Genomic DNA, 26,090 nt, shown 5'->3' on the forward strand with positions numbered 1-26,090 from the left:
AAGAAGTCAGGTGAACACATACTAGTCCCCATTGTGGGGTCAGCAGTGAAAAATACGAGCAACTTCAAATTCCTGGGAGTGAACACCTCAGAGAAGCTACCCTTGGCCCTCCATACTGATACGTCGTGACACATCAATGGCCCTAACCTCATTAGGTGTTTGAGGAGATTTGGTATGTCATAGAGTCATAGAAAAGTACAGCACAGAACCAGGCCCTTCCACCCATCTAGTTTGTGCCAAGCTATTTAAACTGCCTACTCCCATTGAACTGCACCAGGACCATAGTCCTCCATATCTCTACCATCCATGTACTTATCCAAACTTCTCTTAAACATTGAAATCGAGCTCATATGCACCACTTGTGCTGGAGGCTTGTTCCACATTTTCATGACCCTCTGAGTGAGGAAGTTTCCCCATTAAACTTCTCACCCTTAATCCATGACCTCTTACGGTGGTCCCACCCAACCTCAGTGGAAAAAGCCTGCTTACATTTATCCTCTCTATACCACTCATAATTTTGTATACCTCTATCAAATCTCCTCTCAATCTTTTAAGTTCCAAGGAATTCAGTCCTAACGTATTAAATCTTTCCATATAACTCAGATTATATGGCAATATCCTTGTGAATTTTCTCTGCACCCTTTCAACCTTATTTACATCTTCCCTGTAGGGTGGTGACCAAAACTGCACACAGTAACACAAATTAAGCCTCACTAATGTTTTATACAACTTCAACAGAACATCCCATCTCCTGTTCTCAATACTTCCAATAATGAAGGCCAATGGGCCAAAAGCTTTATTTTTGACTTTATTAACCAGTAACACAACTTTCAACTAACTATGGACCTGTATTCCCATGTTCCTTTGTTCTACTCCCCTTTTCAACGCCCTGCTGTTCACTGTGTAAGACCTACCCTGGTTGGTCACACATTAAATTCCAACTGCCATTTTCAGCCCTTTTTCCCGGCTGGTCTAGATCCCGCTGTAAGCCACAATAGTCCTCCTCACTGTCCACTACTCCCCCAGTCTATGTGTCATCTGAAAATTTGCTGATCCAGTTAACCACGTTATCATCCAGATCATTGATACAGATGACAAACAACAACTTTGCTCTCTTTTAGCACTGCTTATTTAATTTAAATTTTATATACAGTACTGTGCAAAAGCCTTGGGGGCGCGTGCAGGCACAATCATATATATAGCTAGGGTGCCTTAAGACTTTGCATAGTACTGCAGTAATTGCACTGTACGGCTGCCACAAATAAAAACAAATTTCATGACATATGTGAGTTATGATAAACCTGATTCTGATGTAGGTCTCTATTGTGGGTGAGAGTGGGAAGGGGGTAGGGAGAGGAGAAAGGGGAAGGGGGTAGGGAGAGGAGAAAGGGGAAGGGGGTAGGGAGAGGAGAAAGGAGAGGGGGTAGGGAGAGGAGAAAGGGGAAGGGGGTAGGGAGAGGAGAAAGGGAAAGGGGGTAGGGAGAGGAGAAAGGAGAAGGGAAGGAGTGGGAAGCGTCAGAGGGACATTCTGTAATGGTCAATAACTGATTTATTGGAATCAATTTACCTTGCCTGGTGCCTCACGGTTGGGTCTGTCTGCACCTGTGCCACACCCCTGCCCCTGGCATTCCTTCTCTGCCACCTGTCACACACCCCTCCCACGGTGCTCCACCCTCACCGTTCCCCATCTTTGCTCCTGTCAGATTTGCTAACTTGCTCTTCGCTCTATGTTGACAAATACAGTACTGTACAAAAAGCCTCAGGCACTGGAGCTATATATATGTGCCCATGACTTTTGTACAGTATTATATATTTCCTATTGTAATTTGCAGTTTTAATATTATGTATTGCAATGTACTGCTGCTGCAGAACAACAAATTTCATGGCAGATGCCGGTAATATTAAACCTGATTCTGATTCCTGACCTCACAATCTATCTCATTGTGACCTTGTTCATTGGTGCAGTGCAGGCAGGCAGGCAATCTCTCTGTCCCTGTAGCAGTTTATTCTGCATTCTGTTGATGTTTTCCCCTGTATTATCTCAGTGCGCTGATGTCATGAAATGATCGGTATCGTCAGAATGCAAAACAAATGTTTATCACTCTACCTTGGCACATGTTGGCAATAATAAACTAATTTACATTGGGACAGAGAGAGCAGGAACAGTCCCTCGGGCCCTCAACATCTCCTGGGATACACCTCTCTTGTTAACCCCTTCCCTTCCTCACTGGAGTATAGAAGAATGGGGGAGGAGAATCTCACTGAAACCCATCTGATATTGAAAGGCCTATATAGAGTTTATGTGGAGAGGATGTTTCCTATAGATTAGGACTAGAGGGTACAGCCTCACAATAGATGGACGTCCATTTAGAACACAGATGACAAGAAATTTCTTTGGCCAGAGGATGGCGAATCTGTGGAATTCATCACCACAGACGGCTGTGGAGACCAAGCCTTTGAGTATATTTAAAGTGGAGGCTGATAGATTCTTGATTCGTCAGGGCGTCAAAGGTTATGGAGAGAAGGCAGGAGGATGGGATTGAGAGGGATAATAAATCGGCCATGATGGTATGGCAGAGCAGACGCAATGGGCCGAACAGCCTAATTCTGCTCCTCATATTCCAATTACCCCCACCCCAATTTGTCACTTCAGCCTGACTGCATGCCAGCCCAGAATGCGGTGGTGACAGTGAAACGTGAAGGCTGAGAGTTACTGCTCGCTACTGATTAAAACACAGCACCGACTGCTTGAAGTAACTCTTTGTTCTAATTTCATGCATTTCTGATAACTTCCTTGTTGTCTGCACTGTTACATGTAGCTCGTGGCTTCAGTACCACATAATATGAAAACACAGCCACTCGGGCAGCGTCTATGGAAATGAATAAATAGTCGATGTTTCGGGCCGAGACCCTTCATCAGGACTGGAAAGGAAGGGGGAAGAGGCCAGAACAAGAAGGTGGGGGCAGGGGAAGTGGTACAAGCTAGATGAAGCCAAATGGATGCGGGGTGGAATGAAGTAAGAATTTGGGAGGTGATAGGTGGAAAAGAAGAAGGAATCTGATAGGAGAGGAGAGTGGACCATGGGAGATAGGGAAGGTGGAAGAGCATCACTGGAGGTAATAAGCAGGTGAGGAGAAAAGATCGGGGGGCAGAATGGGGAAATGAAAGGAAAGAGATGTCCTGTGTTCTTAATGGATATGCATGCTGGAGAAATTTGGAAACATGCCTGAAACTTGGCTGCTTCAACCGGCAGTAAAGCCAAGGGTGTGGTTTTGCCGTCTGCCAGTGATTTCTTCCATATGTTCATGGACAAGGCTGGTCTGACTCCCTACGTCGCCTCATTATGTCACTCAGACTAATTGGTCAAGGATGCTCTTGGAAGGAAGCTCAGTTTCTTTTTGGAATTGGAATATTATTGTCACATGTATCGAAATACAGAGAAAAGCTTGTCTTGCATACTGTCCGTACAGATCAGATCATTACACAGTGCATTGAGGTAGAACAAGGTCAAACAATAATTTTTTTAAATTTAGAGATACAGCATGCTAACAGGCCCAGCCAGCCAAATGAGCCCACACTGCCCCATTACACCCATATGACCAATTAACCTGCTAACCAGTACACCTTTGGAGTGTGGGAGGAAACCAGATCATCTGGAGGAAACCCATGTAATCACGGGAAGAGCGTCCAAACTGCTTACAGACAGCGACAGGAACTGAACCTGGGTCAGTGGCGCAGTAAAGCAACGCACTGACCTTTACCATGCCACCCCAACAGGGAATAGAGCGTAACAGCTACAGAGAGAATGCAGTGCAGGAAAACAGTATGGCACAAGGTCACAATGAGGTAGGTTCTGAGGTCAAGAGTCCGATTTATTGTTTTATGAAGGCTGGGTAGAAGCTGGTGGGATGTGCTTTCAAGGTTTTTGTATCTTCTGCCCGATGGGAAAGGGGGAGAAGAGAGAATGTCTGATGTTTGATTATGGCAGTGGGAAATGTAGACAGATTCTGTGGAGGGGCAGCTGGTGTGTGTGAAGTGCTGAGCTGCCTCTAGAAAGCTCTGACAGTTCCGTGTGGAGCTGTGTTGCATCAAGCCTTTAGCACATCCAGTCGGATGCTTTCTTTGGTGCATCAATAAAAATTGGTGAAGGTCAACAGGGACATGTCAAATTTCTTTAGCCTACTGAGGAAGTTCACAGTAAATCTGTCATCATATACAATCCTGGGATTAATTTTCTTGTGGGCATTCACAGTAAATACAAAGAAACACAACAATCAATGAAAGACCTCACGACAAGACAGACAAACAGCAACGTGCAGGAGGCAACAAACTGGGCAAATACAAAAAGGGAAAAGTAAATAAACAAATAAATAAATAAGCAATAAATAGTGAGAATATTCGATGTAGAGTCCCTGAATCTGAGAGTATAGGTTGAGGAAACAATTCAGTGACAGGGTGTGAAGTTATCCCCTCTGGTGAGGGGTAATAACTGTTCCTGAACCTGATGGTGTGTGTCCTGAGGTTCCTGTACCTTCTTCTCGATGGTTGAGGGGTTATGTTAGTGAGTTATTTTGGAAATGATGTCAATGTGATTGGATCTGAGCCAGGTAAATGTGGGTAGTGGTTAATCTGAGCAGTGAGGGCAGGAAATACCCGCTTGTGTCCAACCTGGACTCAGAGATGAACTCCTCTGATGTCTAGCACTGGCTGAACATTACATTACCGTATTTGAATAACGACTTTCAGGGCTGCCACATTTGCCTCCTGTGGGCTAATTGGGTATTCAAACCAATCTTATCAGTTTCAAGTTCAAGGTTAATTGTCATTCAACCACACCCATGAATACAGCCTTACAAAATAACCAAGAGTGATTGTTTTGTATGGCACACGGCACACCACAGCACACGGCACATACAGCACAGGGCACATACAGCACACGGCACACCACAGCACACGGCACACATACAGCACACGGCACATACAGCACACGGCACACCACAGCACACGGCACATACAGCACACGGCACATACAGCACACGGCACACATACAGCACACGGCACACCACAGCACACGGCACACCACAGCACACGGCACATACAGCACACGGCACACCACAGCACACGGCACATACAGCACAGGGCACATACAGCACACGGCACACCACAGCACACGGCACACATACAGCACACGGCACATACAGCACACGGCACACCACAGCACACGGCACATACAGCACACGGCACATACAGCACACGGCACACATACAGCACACGGCACACCACAGCACACGGCACACCACAGCACACGGCACATACAGCACACGGCACACCACAGCACACGGCACACATACAGCACATGGCACACCACAGCACACAGCACATACAGCACACGGCACACCACAGCACACGGCACATACAGCACACGGCACACCACAGCACACGGCACACCACAGCACACGGCACACCACAGCACACGGCACACCACAGCACACGGCACATACAGCACACGGCACACCACAGCACACGGCACATACAGCACACGGCACATACAGCACACGGCACACCACAGCACACAGCACATACAGCACACGGCACACACGGCACACATACAGCACACGGCACATACAGCACACGGCACACCACAGCACACAGCACATACAGCACACGGCACATACAGCACACGGCACACCACAGCACACGGCACATACAGCACACGGCACACCACAGCACACGGCACATACAGCACACGGCACACCACAGCACACGGCACATACAGCACACGGCACATACAACACATGACACACCACAGCACACGGCACAAACAGCACGCGGCACACCACAGCACACGGCACATACAGCACACGGCACACCACAGCACACGGCACACCACAGCACACGGCACACATACAGCACACGGCACATACAGCACACGGCACACCACAGCACACGGCACATACAGCACACGGCACACCACAGCACACGGCACATACAGCACACGGCACACATACAGCACACGGCACACCACAGCACACAGCACATACAGCACACGGCACACCACAGCACACGGCACATACAGCACACGGCACACCACAGCACACGGCACACCACAGCACACGGCACACCACAGCACACGGCACATACAGCACACGGCACACCACAGCACACGGCACATACAGCACACGGCACACATACAGCACACGGCACATACAGCACACGGCACACCACAGCACACAGCACATACAGCACACAGCACACACGGCACACATACAGCACACGGCACATACAGCACACGGCACACCACAGCACACAGCACATACAGCACACGGCACATACAGCACACAGCACACCACAGCACACGGCACATACAGCACACGGCACACCACAGCACACGGCACATACAGCACACGGCACACCACAGCACACGGCACATACAGCACACGGCACATACAACACATGACACACCACAGCACACGGCACAAACAGCACGCGGCACACCACAGCACACGGCACATACAGCACACGGCACACCACAGCACACGGCACACCACAGCACACGGCACACCACAGCACACGTCACATACAGCACACGGCACACCACAGCACACGGCACATACAGCACGGCACATACAGCACATGACACATACAGCACATGTAAATACTAAAGTTGGAAAACATAGTCACAAAAAATGTGAGAATTAACACTGCGTCAGCGCAGTTGCATTTAATTTGGAACAAAAATGGTATCAGACAACTTCTGCTCAAACAATGAAGTATGAAAGTTATTGCCTGGATAAAATCACTGAGATCAATTTGTTCAAACAGCCTAATCTAACATGTTATTGTCAAAAAGAATTCAGTCAGTAATTCAGCTCTTCGTTAAACACAACAGTCATTTGATTCCACACAAAAGCTAAGCCATATATTCTCCAACTTAATGCAAATATGTAAGAGCTTGAGGCATGAATGAGATTATTTTGTGAACTGTATCACTGGCATGCATCATAAACAAGGTGTTGTGTTACAGTGGTTACCGTCACCCAGTCATTCTCCTGCGGGCTGATATTTCCTATCCCCCGCTTCTCTGCCATCAGGAAGAAGATACAGGTCCCACACCACCAGACTCAGGAATAATTACCGTATTACCCCTCAACCATCGGGCTCCTGAACTGGCGTGTATAACTTCACTCACCTCAACATTGAACTGATTCCACAACCTATGGGCTCACTTTCAAGGGCTCTACAACTCATGCTCCCAATACTATTTATTTATTATTATTGTTTGGGGGATGAATGCAGGGAAGGGATATATTTGTTCCTGAGGATAGGGTTTGAGTCTGGCCAGTGGTTTCAGTTGCCTCGAGTCTGCCGGACTGAGTGGTTTGGCAGATGAAAACGTGCCAGTAGATTCTTTTTGAGAAATGGCGTGCTGCCACAAAAAAGCAATGTCCATTGCCAAGGATTCCCACCATCCGGTCATGCCCTTTTCTCACTACTACTATTGGACAGGAGGTGCAGGAGCCTTAGGTCCCACACCATCAGCTTCAGGAACAACCATCAGGCTCCTGAACCAACGTGGATAAATTCACTCACCTCGCCTCTGAACCGTTTCTGCAACCTCACTTACACTACACCTCAGGTTATCAATATTATTTATTTATTATTTCTTTCTTTTTGCCTTTGCACAATTTGTCATCTTTTTCCCATTGGCTCTTTGACCGTCTTGGTTTGTGTGTAGTCTTTCATTGATTCTATTTTGTATTTACTGTGAATGCCTGCAAGAATATGAATCTCAGGGTTGGATAATAAATTTACTTTGAACTGTAGCTGGGCTGTTAAGCTGTTAAGACTTTGTTGCCGTAGTCCCCCTGAGGCACTTGAGCTGTTGTTTAAGTACCTCACTGCAATGGCTGAGCCCTGGGTGCACGTGGGGATGACAGAGCACTCTCTGTTCTCAGGGACACACACTGAGACAGTTGTCACGTGCTGCTGGAAGATTCAGGTTCAGATTCATTTACTTATTACCTTCGGTGTTGATCCCAGCACTCACTCATCATGGGGGCTTTGAATCCTGGGCCTCAAAACTCGCCGTCAGACCCAAAAACAGTTACCTTCCCTAAGCAGTAAAACTGATCACCACCTCCACACACCAAACCTTTACTCTTTTCCATAGATGCTCCCTGACCTGTCGAGTTCCTCCAGCACTTTGTGTGTGTTGCTCTGGACTTCCAGCATCTGCAGATTTTCCTGTGTTTGTGATACTACTTTATCATTTCCTGTCAGAGTCACATTATGGGACCATTTTCTCTAGAGTGTAGGAGAATGAGAGGAGATTTAATAAGGGAATACAAAATTATGAGGGTGTGGATAGGGTAAATGCAAGCAGTCTTTTTTTTACTGAGGTTGGGTGAGGCTAGAACTAGAGGTCATGGGTCAAGAGTGAAAGGTGAAATGATTAGAATCAGAATCCGTTATAATATCACTGGCAGATGTTATGAAATTTGTTGTCTGGTACAATTATAAAACTATATATAAAAAGTAAATATAAAAATTAAATAGGTAGTATAAAAGGAAAATACTGAGGTGGTGTTCATGGGTTCATTGTCTGTTCAGAAATCTGATGGTGGAGGGGAAGAAGCTGTTCCTGAAACATTGAGTGTGTGTCTTCAGGTCCCTGTACCACCTCCCTGATGGTGGCAATGAGAAGAGGACATGTCCTGGGTGATGGGGGTCCTCAATGACAGATGCCATGTTTTTGAGGCATCGCCTTTTGAAGATGTGCTCGATGCTGGGGAGGCTAGTGTCCATGATGGAGCTGGCTGAGTTTACAACTTTCTGCAGCTTTTTCCAGTAGGTGATGCAACCAGTTAGAACGCTCTCCACGGTACATCTGTAGAAACTTGTGAGTGTCTGTGGTGACATACCAAATCTCCTCAAACTCCTAATGAAATATGGCCACTGTTGTGCCTTCTTTGTAACTGCATCAATATGTTGGCTCAGGATAGATCCTCAATTCTGACCCATCGATGAGGACTGATATGTGTCCCCTTGATCAATTCCTTGATCTTACTGACGTTGAGCGGAAGGTTGGTTGCTGCAATACCACTCAACCAGCTGATCTGCTTCACTCTTCTACGCCTTCTTGTTACCAGCTGAAATTCTGCCAGCATATATTTGCAAGAATATGAATCTCAGGGTAGTATATGGTGACATGCACGTACTTGATAATAAATTTACTTTGAACTTTGAAATGTAGCTGGACAGTTAAGATTAAACTGGACTTTGTTGCTGTAGTCCTCTTGAGGCATCTGAGCTGGGACTAGGCGAATTAATAGTTCGGCATTGACTAGATGGGCCAAAGAACTTGCTTCAGTGCTGTAGCATTCTATGACTACATGCACAGATACTCCTGTGCTTAGCGTCACTTTATGGATTCGTAATCAATTTATGTATACAAGTTATCTTACGTATCTATATTTATTGTTTTTTTTAATTATTATGTTCTTTCCATTATTGTGTTTTTTTTTGTCCTGCATCAGATCAGGAGTAAAATTACATATTTTTGTATGTAATTATATATATTACATATAGGAAGTCAAAATATTAGATATAAATATACAATGGTGGGGGTTCTTGAGTTAGAAAGTGCAGTGTGTGAGAAGGATTCAGGCATCCTGGTAGACCCCTCACTATCAACATCTAGACAATGCACAGAAGTGATTAGGAAGGTTAATCGAATGTTGGGCTATATAATGCGTTCAGTGGAGTTCAAGTCTAGAGACATTCTCCTTAAGCTGTATAATGCCCGTATGAGGCCATGCCTTGAGTACTGTGTGCAATTTTGATCTCCATATTGTGTCGGGGATGTGAAAGCACTAGGGAGAGTTCAGAGAAGGGTGACTAGACTCATTCCGGGTCTACAGTGATGAGCTATGAAGAACGATTGAAAGAATTAATTCTTTTTTGCTTAAGTAGATGCAGAATGGGAGGAGACATGATAGAAGTGTTCAAAATCATTACGAGAATAAGGAAAGTGGATGCCAGGGACGCCAGCCGCTACTTCAACATTAATTCATCATGGTCATAGGTGGAGGCTGGTTAAAGGGAGATTTCAGACTAACATCAGGAAGCATTTCTCTACACAGCGAATTGAGGACACATGGAAAAAACTACTTAGTTGTGTAGTTGAGAGTAGTACCTCAGAGACTTTGAAATTTAATCTCGATAGTTATTTCAACACACTATGTGAACAGGAATTTGGTAAGCTTTGCTGGGCTGAGTGGTCTGCTCTTGTCAAAACCTACTAATGTTCTCCTTTACACGTGAGTACCAGAAATGACATCAAACAACCCTGAATCTTAAACAGTAGACTTCAGTCTGTGAAGGACACCCGTTGGTTTTTCAGCCATCAAGACACCTGTAAAGGAATACTGCTGACTGGTGCAGCCCAGGCTGCAGGAGAACCTACTGAGGGATGCACTGAAGCTCAGTGCAGCCAGCACTAGGGCTTTGTGGGGGAAAACACACATTCTCAAAGACACAGAGATTTAAAGATGAACTCGTACATCGAACCATACAGTGAGATGTTAACTGTAAGTTTTTGGAATGTGGGGAGAAGCTGGAACATCCAAAGAAACCTATGCAGTTCTGGGAAGAACGTACCAAATTGTTCACGGACAGCGACGGGAACTGGACCTCAATTACTGGGGCTGTAAAGCGATGCACTAACCGTTATGATATAGGGTTGTCCAAGGAACTATTCTAGGGTCACATGACTGTGGTTTCTTTCATTATAAAATATTTAAACTGCTGAATGCAATGACCATAAATATACCTGGACCAGATGGTCTACACCCCAGGGTCCTGAACCAGATAGCTGAAGAGATTGCGGAGGCATTAGTAATGATCTTTCAGGAATCACTAGATTCTGGCATGGTTCCTGAGAACTGGAAAATTGCAAATGCCACTCCACTCTTTAAGCAGGGAGGTAGGCAGAATAAAGGGAATTATAGAACAGTTAGCCTGACTTCAGATGTTGGGAAGATGTTGGATTACTAAGGATGAGATGTCAGGGTACTTGGAGGTGCGTGACAAAATAGGCCAAAGTCAGCATTGCTCCCTTAAGAGGAAATCTTGCCTGACAAATCTGTTCCTGAGGACTGGAGTTCAGGATTTTTTGATGAAATAGGCAGGGTAGACAAAGGAAAATTGGTGGATGCTGTGTACTTAGATTTTCAGAAGGCTTTTGCCAAGTAGCCTGTGGTGAACTACATATACCTGTCTGGACACGCCCCTCTGCTGACTGCTCCTGTGGCTCCTCCCACAGACCCCTGTATAAAGGCGATTGAGGTCTGAGCCCGGCCTCTCTGTCTCCAGGATGTAGTATGGTGGTCACTCACTGCTCGTTCCTTCTTCCAGTCAATAAAAGCCGATATCTCGCCTTTACATCTCAGAGGTCTCAGATGGTGCATCACAGCCACATGTGAAGCTGCTAAACAAGGAGCCCACGGTATTACAGGAAAGATCCTAGCAAGAATAGAAGATTGGCTGACTGGCAGGAAGCAAAGAGTGGGAATAAAGGGGACCTTTACTGAATGGCTGCCGGTGACTAGTGGTGTTCCACAGAGGACGGTGTTGGGACTGATTCTTTTCAAGTTATATATGAATGATTTGGATAATGCAATTCATGGCTTTGTGGTCAAGTTTGCAAACGATAAGGAGACAGGTGAAACAGCAGGGTGTGGCAGAAACAGGGAGCCTGCAGAAGGACTGAGATGGATTGGGGGAATGGGCAAAGAAGTGGCAGATGGATTATAGTGTTGGGAAGTGTATGGCCATGCACTTTGGTAGAAGGAATAAAGGCGTAGACTGTTTTCTAAACAGGGAGAAAATTCAAAAATCAGGAGGTGCGAGGGAGTCCTTGTGCAGGATTTCCTATAGGTTTCGTTGCAGGTTGAGTCAGTGGAGAGGAAGGCAAATGCAATTTATTTATTTACTGAGATACAGCGCAGAAAAGACCCTAGATTTAACCCTAGCCTAATCATGGGACAACTTACAATGACCAATTAACCTACCCACAGGTACGTCTTTGGACTGTGGGAAGAAACCAGAGCACCCGGGGGAAACCCACGTAATCATGGGGAGAACTGGATTTTAGAAGGAGGGGGGATCTCAGTGAACTGAATGGACTGAGGCCCTCCTTTGGTCAGGGTCAACCATGGATGCTTTGTCCCAGCTGTCTACGTGTGACACAGACCTGGGCAGTACGATATGGAAAGCAAGCAGATGCCCGTGTAGCAGGCTCCTGCTCTCCACACGGCTGATGGTGGAACTAGCGGTACTGCAGGAGTTGCCAGTCAGCATTGAACCCAACATAGGACTGCCTCAGGGGCTGCAGCTCTGGAATTTTCCCTCAGGGTTTTCTCCTGAAGGCTTCCTCAAGGCACAAGGCAGCTGAGGTTTGAGATCAGAGTTTTCCTTCTCCTAGATGAGTTTGCCAACCGTGGCTGACGAGCTTCATCTGCCCAAAGCACCAGAACCCCTTTGTCCCTTCCCCTGCCTGGTGGTTCCACCGGGCCCAGTAGCTCAGCCACACGTGATGGCCAAGAGCTGACTTGGTTGTCAGAGGCTATTTGAGACACACGCCATCGGGAGCAATTAGTCCGGGTGTCAAGGGTTACAGGGAGAAGGCAGGAGAATGGGATTGGGAGGATAATGAATCAGCCACGATGGAGTGGCAGAGCAGAATCAAAGGGTTGAGTGGCCTCATTCTACCCTATCTCTTACATTTACCCCTGTAGTATCTCAATGCATCGATGTCATGAAATGATCTGTATGGTCAGAATGCAAAACAAACATTTATCACTCTACCTCGCTACATGTTGGCAATAATGAGGTAACGAACTAGGAAGTCAAAACTAATTTTGATGATAAAGGCTGGCTCTGTAATAGGAGTCAAACTGGACACACTGGAGGCTGTGGTAGAACAAAGGCCCCTCCGGAAAATCCCGGCAATTCTGGACAATGTTTCTCATCCTCTGCATGCCACCTTGGCTGGACAGAGGAGTGCTTTTAATAACAGACTAAGACAACTGCGCTGCTCCAAAGAGCGCGATATGAGGTCACTCTTACCCTCGGCCATTAGGTTCTATGGTGAGTCAACCTATCACTGGGGAAGTGATGAGCCCCTCCTGTTAGGCTGTTTGAGGCAACTTCCTTTTTATTTCTTACTTTGCTGCTAATATCTGTATGTTTGTCTATCAGTGCACTTGTAACGCTAATGTGACATTGTAATTTCCTTTGGGATCAATAAAGTATCTATCTATCTTTACATCAGAACGGAGAGCAGGAATACAACTCTGGCCCACAGCATCTCCTGGGGTACACCTCTCTTGTTAACCCCCTCCCTTCCTTACTGGAGTTTAGAAGAATGGTAGGGGGCAGAAATCTCACTGAAACCTATCTAATATTGAAAGGCCTAGACGGAGTGGATGTGGAGAGGATGTTTCCTATAGATTAGGACTAGAGGGCATAGCCTCACTATAGATGGACGTCCATTTAGAACAGATGAGGAGAAATTTCTTCAGCCAGAGGGTGGTGAATCTATGAAATCCATTGCCATAGACGGCTGTGGAGATCAAGCCGTTGAGTATATTTAAAGCTGAAGTTGATGGTTTCTTGATTAGTCAGGGCATCAAAGGTTACCGGGGGAAGGCAGGAGAATGAGATTGAGAGGGATAATAAATCAGCTATGGTGGAATGATGGAGCAGAATCGATGGGCCAAATGGCCTAATTCTACCCCTATGTATTATGGTCTTATAGCACAAATTCAGCATTCATTATTCCAGAGATCTGAATCAGATCTTAGGATGAGATCCAAAACAATCGCTCTTTAAACACACTGTTTGTAAGCAAATGCCTTTGAGCATATCATCCTCGACAGAGCTGAGAAAGTAAATGAACACAACAGATGGAATTTCCGCTGTGACAATCTGCATCTTTTCAGCATCTCATTGAGACTGTCAGCAGTATTAGTGGATTTATCTTTCACTCACTATAAATTGCCTAGGCGTCAGACTGCACATGAACAAGTTTACGGGGTTTGCAATACTCAAAGATTTAACAGAGGGAGCTTGGGGCTCTTCAAAATCAGAATCAGGTTTAATATCACTAACACAAGAGATTCTGCAGATGCTGGAAATCCAGAGCAACACACACAAAATGCTGGAACTCAGCCAGTCAGGCAGCATCTATGGAGAGGAATAAACAGTCAATTTTTCAACTGAGACTCTTCATCGGGGTCAATGCCAAAATGATGACGTCCTGATGTTATCAGACGTATTAATGAAGGGTCTCAGTCCAAAACATTGGCTTTTGTTCTCTCCATAGGTGCTGCCTGACTACCTGAGTTCCTCTAGCATTCTGTGCGTGTTACTCTTAATAACACCTGAAAAATGTTCTGAAATGTGTTGTTCATTACCATCAGGTCAAATAACAAGTAAATGGGCATCGGTCACACTTACAAATTGTGCTGTTAAAGTAAAGATCGGAATTGTGCAAATCTTAACAAATTCATAAACACAAGAGGTTCTACAGATGCTGGAAATCCAGAGTAACACACACAAAATACTGGAGGAGCTCAGCAGGTCAGGCAGCATCTATGGAGAGGAATTAACTGTCACCATTTTGGGCCAGCCGAGTTCCTCCGACCTTTTGTGCATGTTGCTGAACAAAGGTAATTGCTTCCATTGTACAGTTTTTTTTATTCATTTGGAGCAGGTGTTCCCAACCCGACCATGAACCGAGGAGTCCGTGGAAGCCAGGTTGGGAACTCCTGACTTTGAGATACAGTGTGGAACAGGACTTCCCACCCCAAATAACCACACTGGCCAGCAGCCCGCCTACTTAACCCCACCCTAATCACGGGACAATTTACAATGACCAATTCACCTACCAACCAGTACATCTTTAGACTGTGGGAGGAAACCGTAACACCCGAGGAAACACACACGATCACCGGGAGAATGCACAAACTCCTTACAGACAGCGTTGGGATTGAACTCTGAACTCTGACGCCCTGAGATGTAATAGTGTTCCCCTAACTGCTATGCTACCGTGACCCCCTAGTTAGTCCCATGCATCGGATCCTCTCATGATTGGGGTAAAAAGCAGACAACCTTACACCACAGTATGCTGTAGATCTGGAATTCTCTCTCTGCAGTTTCAGCCTGACCCGTTGGGTATTTGCAACACTTCCAGTTTTAATTGAGCACTGAACTCCTCCAGCACTTTGTTAGGGAGCGACTCACTGGTGTGGACCCTGCCTGAGTTCATTTCATGCTGCAGTCCAGACTGTTAAGTGACTCCATGGCCTGTTTGCCCAGAAGACCCTCATTGAAGCCTGGGGTCTCCCCTGACGACACACCTCCCAATGGATCGGAGAGCATTCTGACAGGTTCATCACAGCCAGGTATGGGGGCTCCGGTATACAGGGTTGCAAGAGGACGCAGGAGGTGGTAGACACAGCCAACTGCATCACAGGACATCTTCAAGAGAAGCTACCTCAAGAATGAAGCATCTACCACTAAAGACCCTCACCATCTGGGTCATGCCATCTTCTCGTTACTACCATCAGGGAGGAGGTACAGGAGCCTGAAGATACACTCTTAATGATCAGGAACAGCTTCTTCCCTTCTGCCATCTGATTTCTGAACAGTCCATGATCTTATCAAAGATCATGAAAACCCCTTCTACTGGGTATCTCTAGAAACATGGCCGGTTAGCCCCTCGCTAACAAGCTAATGGACAGCGGTGAGAAAACCACTTTAAACGAACTCCGTCCGTCTAGGGTCGATATGACTTGGGTCCCACCAGACTGGGATGTTTTGCCCACACCCCAATCTGAGTGAATACTGTGTAACTGCTGCCCACTTGCAATCACCCGTCAGTAACAGATCGTACCCTGCATACAATTATAAAGAAAGTATATTTACACATTTCAGCTTTATTGAAGTCAGTAGGAAAGGAAAAGAAATGAAATAAAAAGGGCCTATTACAGCTCACCCAGTCCACATGTGCACATTAAGCTGGAGCTCATTTTGAAGTTGTCTTTAACTCACGCGCTGGACCCACAGACTACATGAAAGCACACACCACCTTCCGAATGTCGCTTGAAATCCTTCTCACCCAAACGGGTTCTCCCACGGAAATATTGGTCCTTCCTCCTTGAAGCCATTCACCTGCACAAAGCACCTCGTGCAACAGGCCACCTTTCCTCCTGTCTGCTCCCAGCTCCCCCAAAAAGACCTCGACCCACACCCGTGTCCGTCACAAAAACCTCTCCGCCCAGCATTCTCCAGAGCTGCTAAAATGAAATCCCCGCAGCATAGCAGTAAAAATCTTAATCAGGTGTTGCATACCTTTTATTAGTCCTATTATTTCTTATTCCTTTTTTTTATTGTAAACACAGGAGATTCTGCAGATGCTGGAAATCCAGATCAACACAAACAAAATGCTGGAGAAACTCATCAGGGTAGGCAGCATCTATGGAAATGAATAAATAGATGACATTTTGGGCCAATACACTTCATCAGTCCAAAATGAAGGGTCTCGGCCTAAAACTTCAACTGTTTATAGATACTGCCTGACCTGCTGAGTTCCTCCTTTTTATTAAACTGTTTTTGAATTTATAACTTACAGTAATTTTATGTCTTTTCACCGTACTGCTGCCTTAAAACAACAAACTACACGCCATTGAAGTCAGTGATAATAAATCTTATTGAAAATATTGAACATTAATGTAACACCGAGCTGTTACATTACACTTGCAAACGCCAATGTTGTGTTACTTTTACCAATGAAACACCACAGCACCGTCCAGGATAATAAAACCTATTGTTGGAATTTTATTTGCTTGATCATGAACTTGGCTCGACTATAAAATAGGTTTTTAAACATTAAGTATACCAGGCATCAAAGTGAGTGTGCTTTATTAAATAAACCTGAAAGGTTAATGGGCCCGGCGGTCAGTGAACTGCCAGGGGTAAGGGTAAAGCTGATTCAGCAGCACTATCTCCGGTTTGTTCTGCAGAATATTCAGATCGTTGTAATTGAAGGGAGGGGAGGGAGGACAGGGTAGAGATTGAGAGTGAGGGAAGCGTGTTGGAGGGAAGGCAATGGAGGTGGGGTGAGTGGGATGGAGTGTGAAAAGGGAAGATAGGTGTAAGGTAGGGAGGAGAGGAAAGAGAGTGGGAGTTGTGGGGAGGGTGAAGGAAGAAGGAATGGGGAAGGGTAATGAGTGTGAACCGAGGAGGGGAACGAGGGTGAACTGGGGGGAGAGGGTGAGGTGGGAGGAGAGGTGAGGGGGAGAGAGAGGGTGGGGAGAGAGGGTAGGGGAGAGAGAGGGTGGGGAGAGAGGGTGGGGGAGAGAGGGTGAGGGCCGGGGAGAGAGAGGGTGAGGGTGGGGGACAGAGAGGGTGAGAGAGGGTAGGGAGAGAGGGTGAGGGCGGGGAGAGGGTGAGGGGGAGAGAGAGGGTGAGGGGGAGAGAGAGGGGGAGGGGGAGAGAGGGTGAGGGGGAGAGAGAGGGTGAGGGAAAGAGGGTGAGGGCGGGGGAGAGAGGGTGAGAGAGGGTAGGGAGAGAGGGTGGGGGAGAGAGAGGGTGAGGGGAGAGAGAGGGTGAGGGTGGGGGACAGAGAGGGTGAGAGTGGGTAGGGAGAGAGGGTGAGGAGGAGAGTGAAGGTGAGGGGGAGAGAGAGGGTGAGGGCGGGGGAGAGAGGGTGAGAGAGGGTAGGGAGAGAGGGTGGGGGAGAGAGAGGGTGAGGGGGAGAGAGAGGGTGAGGGTGGGGGACAGAGAGGGTGAGAGTGGGTAGGGAGAGAGGGTGAGGAGGAGAGTGAAGGTGAGGGGGAGAGAGAGGGTGAGGGCGGGGGAGAGAGGGGGTGAACTGGGGGTTGGAAGACAGGGAATGTGAGGAGTAGGAGAGGAGAGGATGTTTAGATGGACGGGATGATGCCAAGGGTCAGGAGGGGTTGGGTGAGAGATGATGAAAGTGAGCAGGTGAGAGAAATAATGTACAGGATAAAGAGTTTGAGCAAGAAACGGGGAGAGAGGAATTCTTGCCTGAAAATGCAGATGATCACACACTATCAGCTTGTATTTCTCTGTACATTAATTTAGATACCACAATATATCCACTGTCAGTGCGCTCTTCGACAACTAAACAGCAGTTCCATGCTTCAGACTGAGCAAGACAGCGTAGAACGCCAGACTGCATTTTCACTGTTAAAAGCTTCTGACGGGAGAGGCGCCGGAGGCAGTGAGTGTCAGCCGCAGGAGGAACTCTCACAGCACTTAGTGAGGCTGCACTTCACCTGTCACCACTGCAAGTCCAGCGCTTGGGGACTCTGGCCCAGAGTCCTTGAATTTCAACCTTAATGTTGGCTTGCCACTGCATCAGCGGGAGAGTAGAACCACATTAAAAATTAACCTGCACTTGGTCTGATGAGAAAAGCTCAAAATAAACGTGAAAGCACACACACACAAGCATAAATGTGGCACTCTCTGAGCTGCACTGCTCTCTCTACTCCCTAACTCAGACATCCTTTAGATTAGCTCATCACAGTATGACATTGACCACTCGTGTACGTCATTGAACCTCAAAGAGTTCAGTTAGAATACATTTCCCTGAAATTTAGAACATAGAACATAGAAATCTACAACACCTCACAGGCCCTTCAGCCCACAATGTTGTGCTGACCATGTAACCTACTCTAGAAATTGCCTAGAATTTCCCTAGCGCATAGCCTCTATTTTTCTAAGCTTTATGTACCCATCTAAGAGGCTCTTAAAAGACCCTATTGTATCCACTTCCATCACTGCCGCTGGCAGTGCATTCCACATACCCACCACCCTGTGTGTAAAACTTACCCCTGACATCCCCTCTGTACCGATTTCCAAGCATCTTAAAACTATGCCCCCTCATGTTAGCCTTTTCAGCCCTGGGAACAAGCCTCGGGCTATCCACATGATCAACGCCCCTCATCATCTTATACACCAGATCAGGTCATCTCTCATCCTCCGTCACTCCAAGGAGAAAAGGTCAAGTACACTCAACCTCATAAGGTAGACCCTCCAATCCAGGCAACATCTAATCAGTTTATTACTTGGAGTTAAAATTACCATCTGCTGATTCAGGTACAGGAGCAGAATCTGGTGTTGTAGCCCAACAATTGAACCTCTTGACCATGTCTGCAAGCTTTGCTGCCAGATGATTGGTCCATCAGATATTGAGAGTGTCCTGAACAGCTGCATCACCACCTGACACTGAAATTGCAAGGCATTTGACTGCAAGATACCACAAAGGATTGTGAGTACTGCTGAGAGAATTATTAGGGTCTCTCTTCCACCCATCAGACATATTTATCAGGAGCGCTGTGTACGCAGGGCCCTTAGCGTTGTCAGTGACCCCTCCCATCCATCCGACAATCTCTTTGACCCCCTACCATCAGACTGACGGTACTGTAGCACTGCGACAGGGACTGTTAGGGTGGGAAACAGCTTCTTCCCCCGGACTGTGAGATGACTGAACTCCCTGTCACCACCCGGGTCTCTTCATGTAAGAAGTGGCAGTCGTGTTGTACTGTTTACTTTTTGACTTGTGTCGTAAGTGCACCTTATTATTTGTTAATTTATCTGTAGTAATATTACTTTATGTGCTGTGCGTGAATTATATGTCCCGTGCTGTTCACCTAGACTGGAGGAACAATGTTTGGTTTGGCAATACAGTTGAATGACAGTAAACTTGAACTTGATATTCACATTAATGAACAGGTGTACCTAATAAAGTGGTGTGTATTATATATAATGGATTCTGAGTGTAAATTAAATACAGTGGATTCTGAGGGTAATGTATATTAAATGCATTAGATTCTGAGTGTAATGTTTATTAAATACAGTGGATTCTGCTTAATTGGGACACATTAGGACCAATACATTTTGATCCAATTAAATGACTGTCACAATTAGCCAAAGATTCATGGAAAAAGTTAAAAAAAGAGTTGAAAAGACAAACTACCATTTAACTGAGCAACAAATTATGTATTTAAATGAAACACAGAACAAGTTAGAACATCTCCAATACTACTACAGTACTGTAAAACTGAGTATTAGTTCCTACTTGTTATCAATGGAGGAATGAATCCAGTGTATGCAATGAACAAAATCAATGCAGACACTGAGTGCAGATAATGGACTGCCTTCATACAATGTGTTGGACGATGCATCTTCCAAATCCTTATTTTTATTGTAACATTAAAGATGATTGATGATACCTTCAAATTCTTTATGGTTTCTTACTTATTAAAGCAGTGAAATAGTTTCATTTTCACTTCCAGACATTTCTGGCATCTCCAAGCTGGAGTGCTTGAAACCACAGTGGGAAAGACAGTTCCAAATTGTCTTACTGCTTACTTGTCACCAACTACTGGTGACAAAAGTCACTGCTTTTTGAACACACAGCTGTCATTATTTAAAAACTGCTCGTTCTAATCGCGATGTAGTGTCTAACGCCCATATAAAGCGTGCATGACCTGCAGTAATCAGAATCTGTTCGGCAACAGTCTCCTGCCCCAGTTAAGCAGCAAAGTGTCCCAAATAGAAACATAGAAAACCTACAGCACAATACAGGCCCTTCGGCCCACAAAGCTGTGCTCAACATGTCCCTACCTTAGAAATTACTAGGCTTACCTATAGCCCTGTATTTTTCTAAGCTCCGTGTACCTGTCCAAAAGTCTCTTAAAAGACCCTATTGTATCCGGCTCCACCACCGTTGCCGGCAGCCCATTCCACGCACTCACCACTCTCTGAGTAAAAAACTTACCCCTAACATCTCCTCTGTACCTACTCCCCAGCACCTTAAACCTGTGTCCTCTTGTGGTAACCATTTCATCCCTGCGAAAAAGCCTCCGATTATCCACACGATCAATGCCTCTCATCATCTTATACACCTCTATCAGGTCATCTCTCATCCTCCGTCGCTCCAAGGAGAAAAGGCCAAGTACATTCAACCTATTTTCATAAGGCATGCTCCCCAATCCAGCAACCTGCTTGTAAATCTCCTCTGCACCCTTTCTATGGCTTCCACATCCTTACTGTAGTGAGGTGACCAGAACTGAGCACAGTTTTCCAAGTCGGGTCTGACCAGGGTCCTATATAGCTGCAACATTACCTCTCGGTTCCTAAATTCAATTCCACAATTGATGAAGGCCAATGCACCGTATGCCTTCTTAACCACAGAGTCAACCTGCGCAGCTGCTTTGAGCGTCCTATGGACTCGGACCCCAAGATCCCTCTGATCCTCCACATTGCCAAGAGTTTTACCATTAATACTATATTCTGCCATCATATTTGACCTACCAAAATGAACCACTTCACACTTATCTGGGTTGAACTCCGTCTGCCACTTCTCAGCCCAGTTTTGCATCCTATTGATGTCCTGCTGTAACCTCTGACAGCCCTCCACACTATCCACAACACCTCCAACCTTAGTGTCATCAGCAAACTTACTAACCCATCCCTCCACTTCCACATCCAGATGATTTATAAAAATCGTGAAGAGAAGGGGTCTCAGAACACACCACTGAAGCACACCACTGGTCACCGACCTCCATATAGAATATGACCCATCTACAACCACTCTTTGCCTTCTGTGGGCAAGCCAGTTCTGGATCCACAAAGCAATCTCCCCTTGGATCCCATGCCTCCTTACTTTCTCAATAAGCCTTGCATGGGGTACCTTATCAAATGCCTTGCTGAAATCCATATACACTATATCTACTGCTCTTCCTTCATCAATGTGTTTAGTCACATCCTCAAAATAAACGATGAGAATCCCGACAATTTTCTCAATTAGTTTGTGTTCTTTCAGAGCTGTCTCAAATATGCAGCTGCCCTGATTACCCAATGGCCCAGTTAACTGGAATCGACCACATATAGAAAAATACAAGGAGATAATGTGTCATTTAACCATTCCACATTAATGTTTATCTTCCTTCAACGTAGTTCCATTTTTGATATAACTTTATTTTATTTTACTGAAATACAGCACAGAATAGGTCCTTTGAGCCATGCCACCCAGCAAACAGCTGATTTAATCTTTCATTTACAATGAGCAATTAACTTACTAACTGGTACTTCTCTGGACTGTGGGAGGAAACCAGAGCACCCAGAGGAAACCCACACGGTCACAGGGAAGGTATACAAACTCCTTACAGACAGTGGGGAGAATTGTTACTGACATTTCCCAGACAATGCAATTCCCTTTTTCAATAATTCCCCATTTTATTCAAATTTCATTCAAATTCAGATTAGTCTGTTTGTCATATACACCAGCAGGCAGTGAAACCTCTTCCCCTCATCTCACCTGCCCATCACCTCTGTCCAGATCCCCTCCTCCTTCCCTTTCTCCCATGGTCCATTCTCCTTAAGTCTTCCACTTATTACCTCTCAGCTTCTTACTTCATCCCGTCTTCCCCAACCTATCCACCTTCCGCTTCACCTGATCAATTGCCAGCCAGCTTGTATTCCTCCCGCTCCCCTTCTGGTTTCTGTCACCTTCCTTTCCAGTCCTGATGAAGGATCTCAGCCCAAAGTGTTGACTGTTTATCCTCTCCATAGATGCTGCCTGACCTGCTGAGTTCCTTCAGCATTTTGTGCGCTTTGCAGTGAAATTAACTTTGTCTACCTTCACACTGACTTGGTAAAGCAGCGGATCAGGAACCCACCCCACACCAGACATTTTGTCTTCTCCCCCTCCTATCAGGCAGAAGGTACAGACGATTGAAAACACATAACCCCAGGGGCAACTTGGCCAGGCAACATCTATCTGCAGATTTTCTCGTGTTTGTGATACACCACCTAGCTCAAGCATCCTGGTCCTATCTCATTGTCATTAGCGCTATTTCCTTGGAGCTGCGCAGGTGCGCGGCCTCGCAGAAGCTGAAATGCTCCCGCACACATCGCCTTCACGGCCATGCAGCTGGAACTTTCTTTTATATAATGTTAATATAAAGTGCTGTGCAGTTTTCAGGCTGCGTAAAAATTTCCTGCTCAAACCAATGGTTGGTCTACACTGCTGTAAAAAAATTAGAGGGAATGTTGGTTATAAGATCTTAAAAAGACCTTTTATACGGTAAGGATGAACTTTTGATCTTTCAATCAACTTCATTCTGTTCCTTGCACTTTACTTGTCTCCCTACACTGCACTTTCTCTGTAAATGTAACATTATATTCTGCTTTCTGTTTTGTCTTTGTTTTTCATTATCTAGATGTACTTATAAATGGAATGATCTATTATAGCTCATCATTATCTGCTGTCTCATATGATGTGGGTGACCATGATTGTTCTTGGCAAATGTTTCTACAGAAGTGGTTTGCCATTGCCTTCTTCTGGGCAGTGTCTTTACAAGACGGGTGACCCCGGCCATTATCAATGCCCTGCAGAGAATGTCTGTCTGGTGTCAGTGGTCGCATAACCAGGAATTGTGATCTGCACCAGCTGCTCATACGACCATCCACCACCTCCTCCCATGGCTTCACGAGACTCTGATCAGGGGTGGGGAGGGGAGCAAAGTAGGTGCTACACCTTGCCCGAGGGTGACCTATTGGCCAGCGAGTGCCTTACACCCCCATTTGGTAGAGACCCTAACCTAATATATGTCAAGAATATATTAGTATATGGCATGCAAAGAAAAAGCTCTTCACTAAATGCTGGAGGAACTCAATAAGTCAGGCAGAACTATAGACGGGAATAAACAGTCACCATTTTTCTGAGATCCCTCATCACCCATAGATCCTGCCTGACTTGCTGGGTGCATTTCTCTGGATTTCCAGCATCTGCAGAATATTTCCTGTTTAAGTTGTAACCTGATGATGATATGAGGATGAGGCCTTCATCAGTCAGAGTTGACCATGGGTATTATGTCCTAGCTGTCTAGATACACAAGCCAGGGCAGCATGAAATGGAGAGCAAGCTGTTGCCCGTGTAGCAAGCTCCCCCTCTCCACATATCTGATGAACCCAAAGGAATGGCAGAGACTGATACAGTTTGGCACTAGTAGCGTCACAGGAGTTGCCAGTCTGCGTTGAACTCAACATAGGACTACCTTAGGGACTCCAGCTCCAGAATTTTTCCTCGGGGTTTACTCCCAAAGCCTTTCCCATAAGTGGGTACAGCTGCAAGGCAGCGGAAATTTAAGATCAGAGTTTTCCTTCTCCTACCCTAGGTGAGCTGCCTCTGAAAGTCCAAGCTTAGGTCCCTGTCGCGAGAGGGGGAAATGGGCAAGGCCAGCCAACAGGCCTCTGGTGAAGCTGTATAGGCCAATCCCTTATGCAGTGGATTGCAGAAACATTGACGAACTCCAACCATACCATCGAATTTGCACGATGGAGATGGGCAGTCATCGAGGGCTTATGCTCCACTCGGAGTTAAGGGCCCAAGTAAGCAATCAAGCTGAACTGCCAACCTTGGCTGACGAGCTCCATCTGCCTGAAATTCTTGTACGTGACAACACTATAGTAATGACCCACTCCTTACTCATTTAAAGTTCTCGCAGTAAACTGTGTTCATGGTGCAAGTACAACAGAATGGTATAAAGTGTAATATTGCAAGCTGAGGTAGTGTGAAAAACAATACAAAAGTAGCATTCATAAAAGAGGTAAAATATGGGATGGGGGTATGAGCAGGTTCTTGGCCCAAAACATCGACTCTTTATTCCACTCCACAGACGCCGCCTGACCTGCTGAGTTCCTCCTGCATTTTATGTGTGTTACTCTGAATTTCCAGCATCTGCAAAATCTCTTGTCTTTATGATAGAGGTGCCATTTGGTCTGCTTTAGTTATCACTAAATAAATAACTATTAATCAATAATTTAGTATCAGCGAGTACAGCTGATTCATATTCTGATGTGAGATGGCTCTGTCTCTGAAAATGCTCAGTTCCTTCCAGGAGAAGACCAGTCATTGAACAAGATGAGGCATCTTACATTAAGGTCACTCCAAAACTTCCAAGGTTTGATCCTTACTGTTTGCTTGTTCATGCAAGAGATTCTGTAGATGCTGGAAATCCGGAGAAACACACACAAAATGCTGGAGGAACTCAGCAAGTCAGACAGTATCTATGGATGATGGGGGATCTCAGACCAAAATGTCTACGGTTTATTCCACTCTATAATGTAAACCGTTCACAACACACGAGGCAGTCCCTACCTTGTGATTGGGCCGTGTTGAGTACAGTGACTGTAATTCTGGGCTTGGAGGTTCTAATGAATTGGAGATGTTGTGGTCCACTCCGTCATGCTTCCTGTGTGAAGAGAGCAAGTGATTGGTTAGTACAACTTTATTTTGAACTCCATTTTACAACCACCATCGTTCTTCTTCTGATCTTTTCTCCAATAGCTTCTCGTGTGGGGTTCAATTACTGACATAAGAGTTTGGAGTCAGAATTGGCCATCAACCAACTCTTTATGCAGTTGTATCAGAATCAATTTCATTATCACCGGCATACAGGATGCTGTGAAATTTGATCTTTTGTGGCAGCAGTACAGAGGAATACATAAAAATACTATAAAGTACAAACACAAGAGATTCTGCAGATGCTGGAAATCCAGGGCAACACACACAAAATGCTGGGGGAACTCAGTAGGCCAGGCAGCATCTGTGGAATTGAATAAACAGTTGACATTTCAGGCCGGGATCCTTCATCAGGACTGGAAAGAAAGGGGGAAGACACCAGAATCAAAAGGTGAGGGGAGGGAAAGGAGGACAAACAAGAAGATGATAGGTGAACCCAAGTGGGTGGGAAAGGTCAAGGGCTGGAGAAGAAGGAATCTGATAGGAGGCTCCTCTTAAATATTTTACCTTTCACCCACTTTCTACAAATAACAAATTTCATAACTCCCTCTAAGGCATCCAGAAGAACATAGAGAGTTGTTTGTCTAACAAGGGGAACAAGACAAAAATCCCACCCTTTCCTGGTACAAGTAGATGCTTTACATCACAATCCAATAAATAGTTAAACCAATATTACAAATAGTATTA

At 45.7% G+C, this 26,090-nt stretch overlaps 1 protein-coding gene across 27 annotated transcripts in view; it reads right to left on the bottom strand.

Moving 5' to 3' along the window:
- Positions 1-26,090, bottom strand: part of rap1gapa (RAP1 GTPase activating protein a) — a 529,693-nt gene that overhangs the window by 162,769 nt on the left and 340,834 nt on the right. For all 27 annotated transcript variants that reach the window (XM_073032373.1, XM_073032371.1, XM_073032357.1 and 24 more), the window contains one exon: positions 25,260-25,353. Coding sequence is in view for 19 of the 27 variants with exons in the window: in XM_073032357.1 (XP_072888458.1) it covers positions 25,260-25,353 (94 nt within the window). In the remaining 8 variants the exon portion in view is untranslated. The remainder of the gene's footprint in view (positions 1-25,259; positions 25,354-26,090) is intronic.

The sequence above is a fragment of the Hemitrygon akajei genome, chromosome 29 (genome assembly GCF_048418815.1).
Source record: "Hemitrygon akajei chromosome 29, sHemAka1.3, whole genome shotgun sequence".
NCBI classification, from domain to species: domain Eukaryota; kingdom Metazoa; phylum Chordata; class Chondrichthyes; order Myliobatiformes; family Dasyatidae; genus Hemitrygon; species Hemitrygon akajei.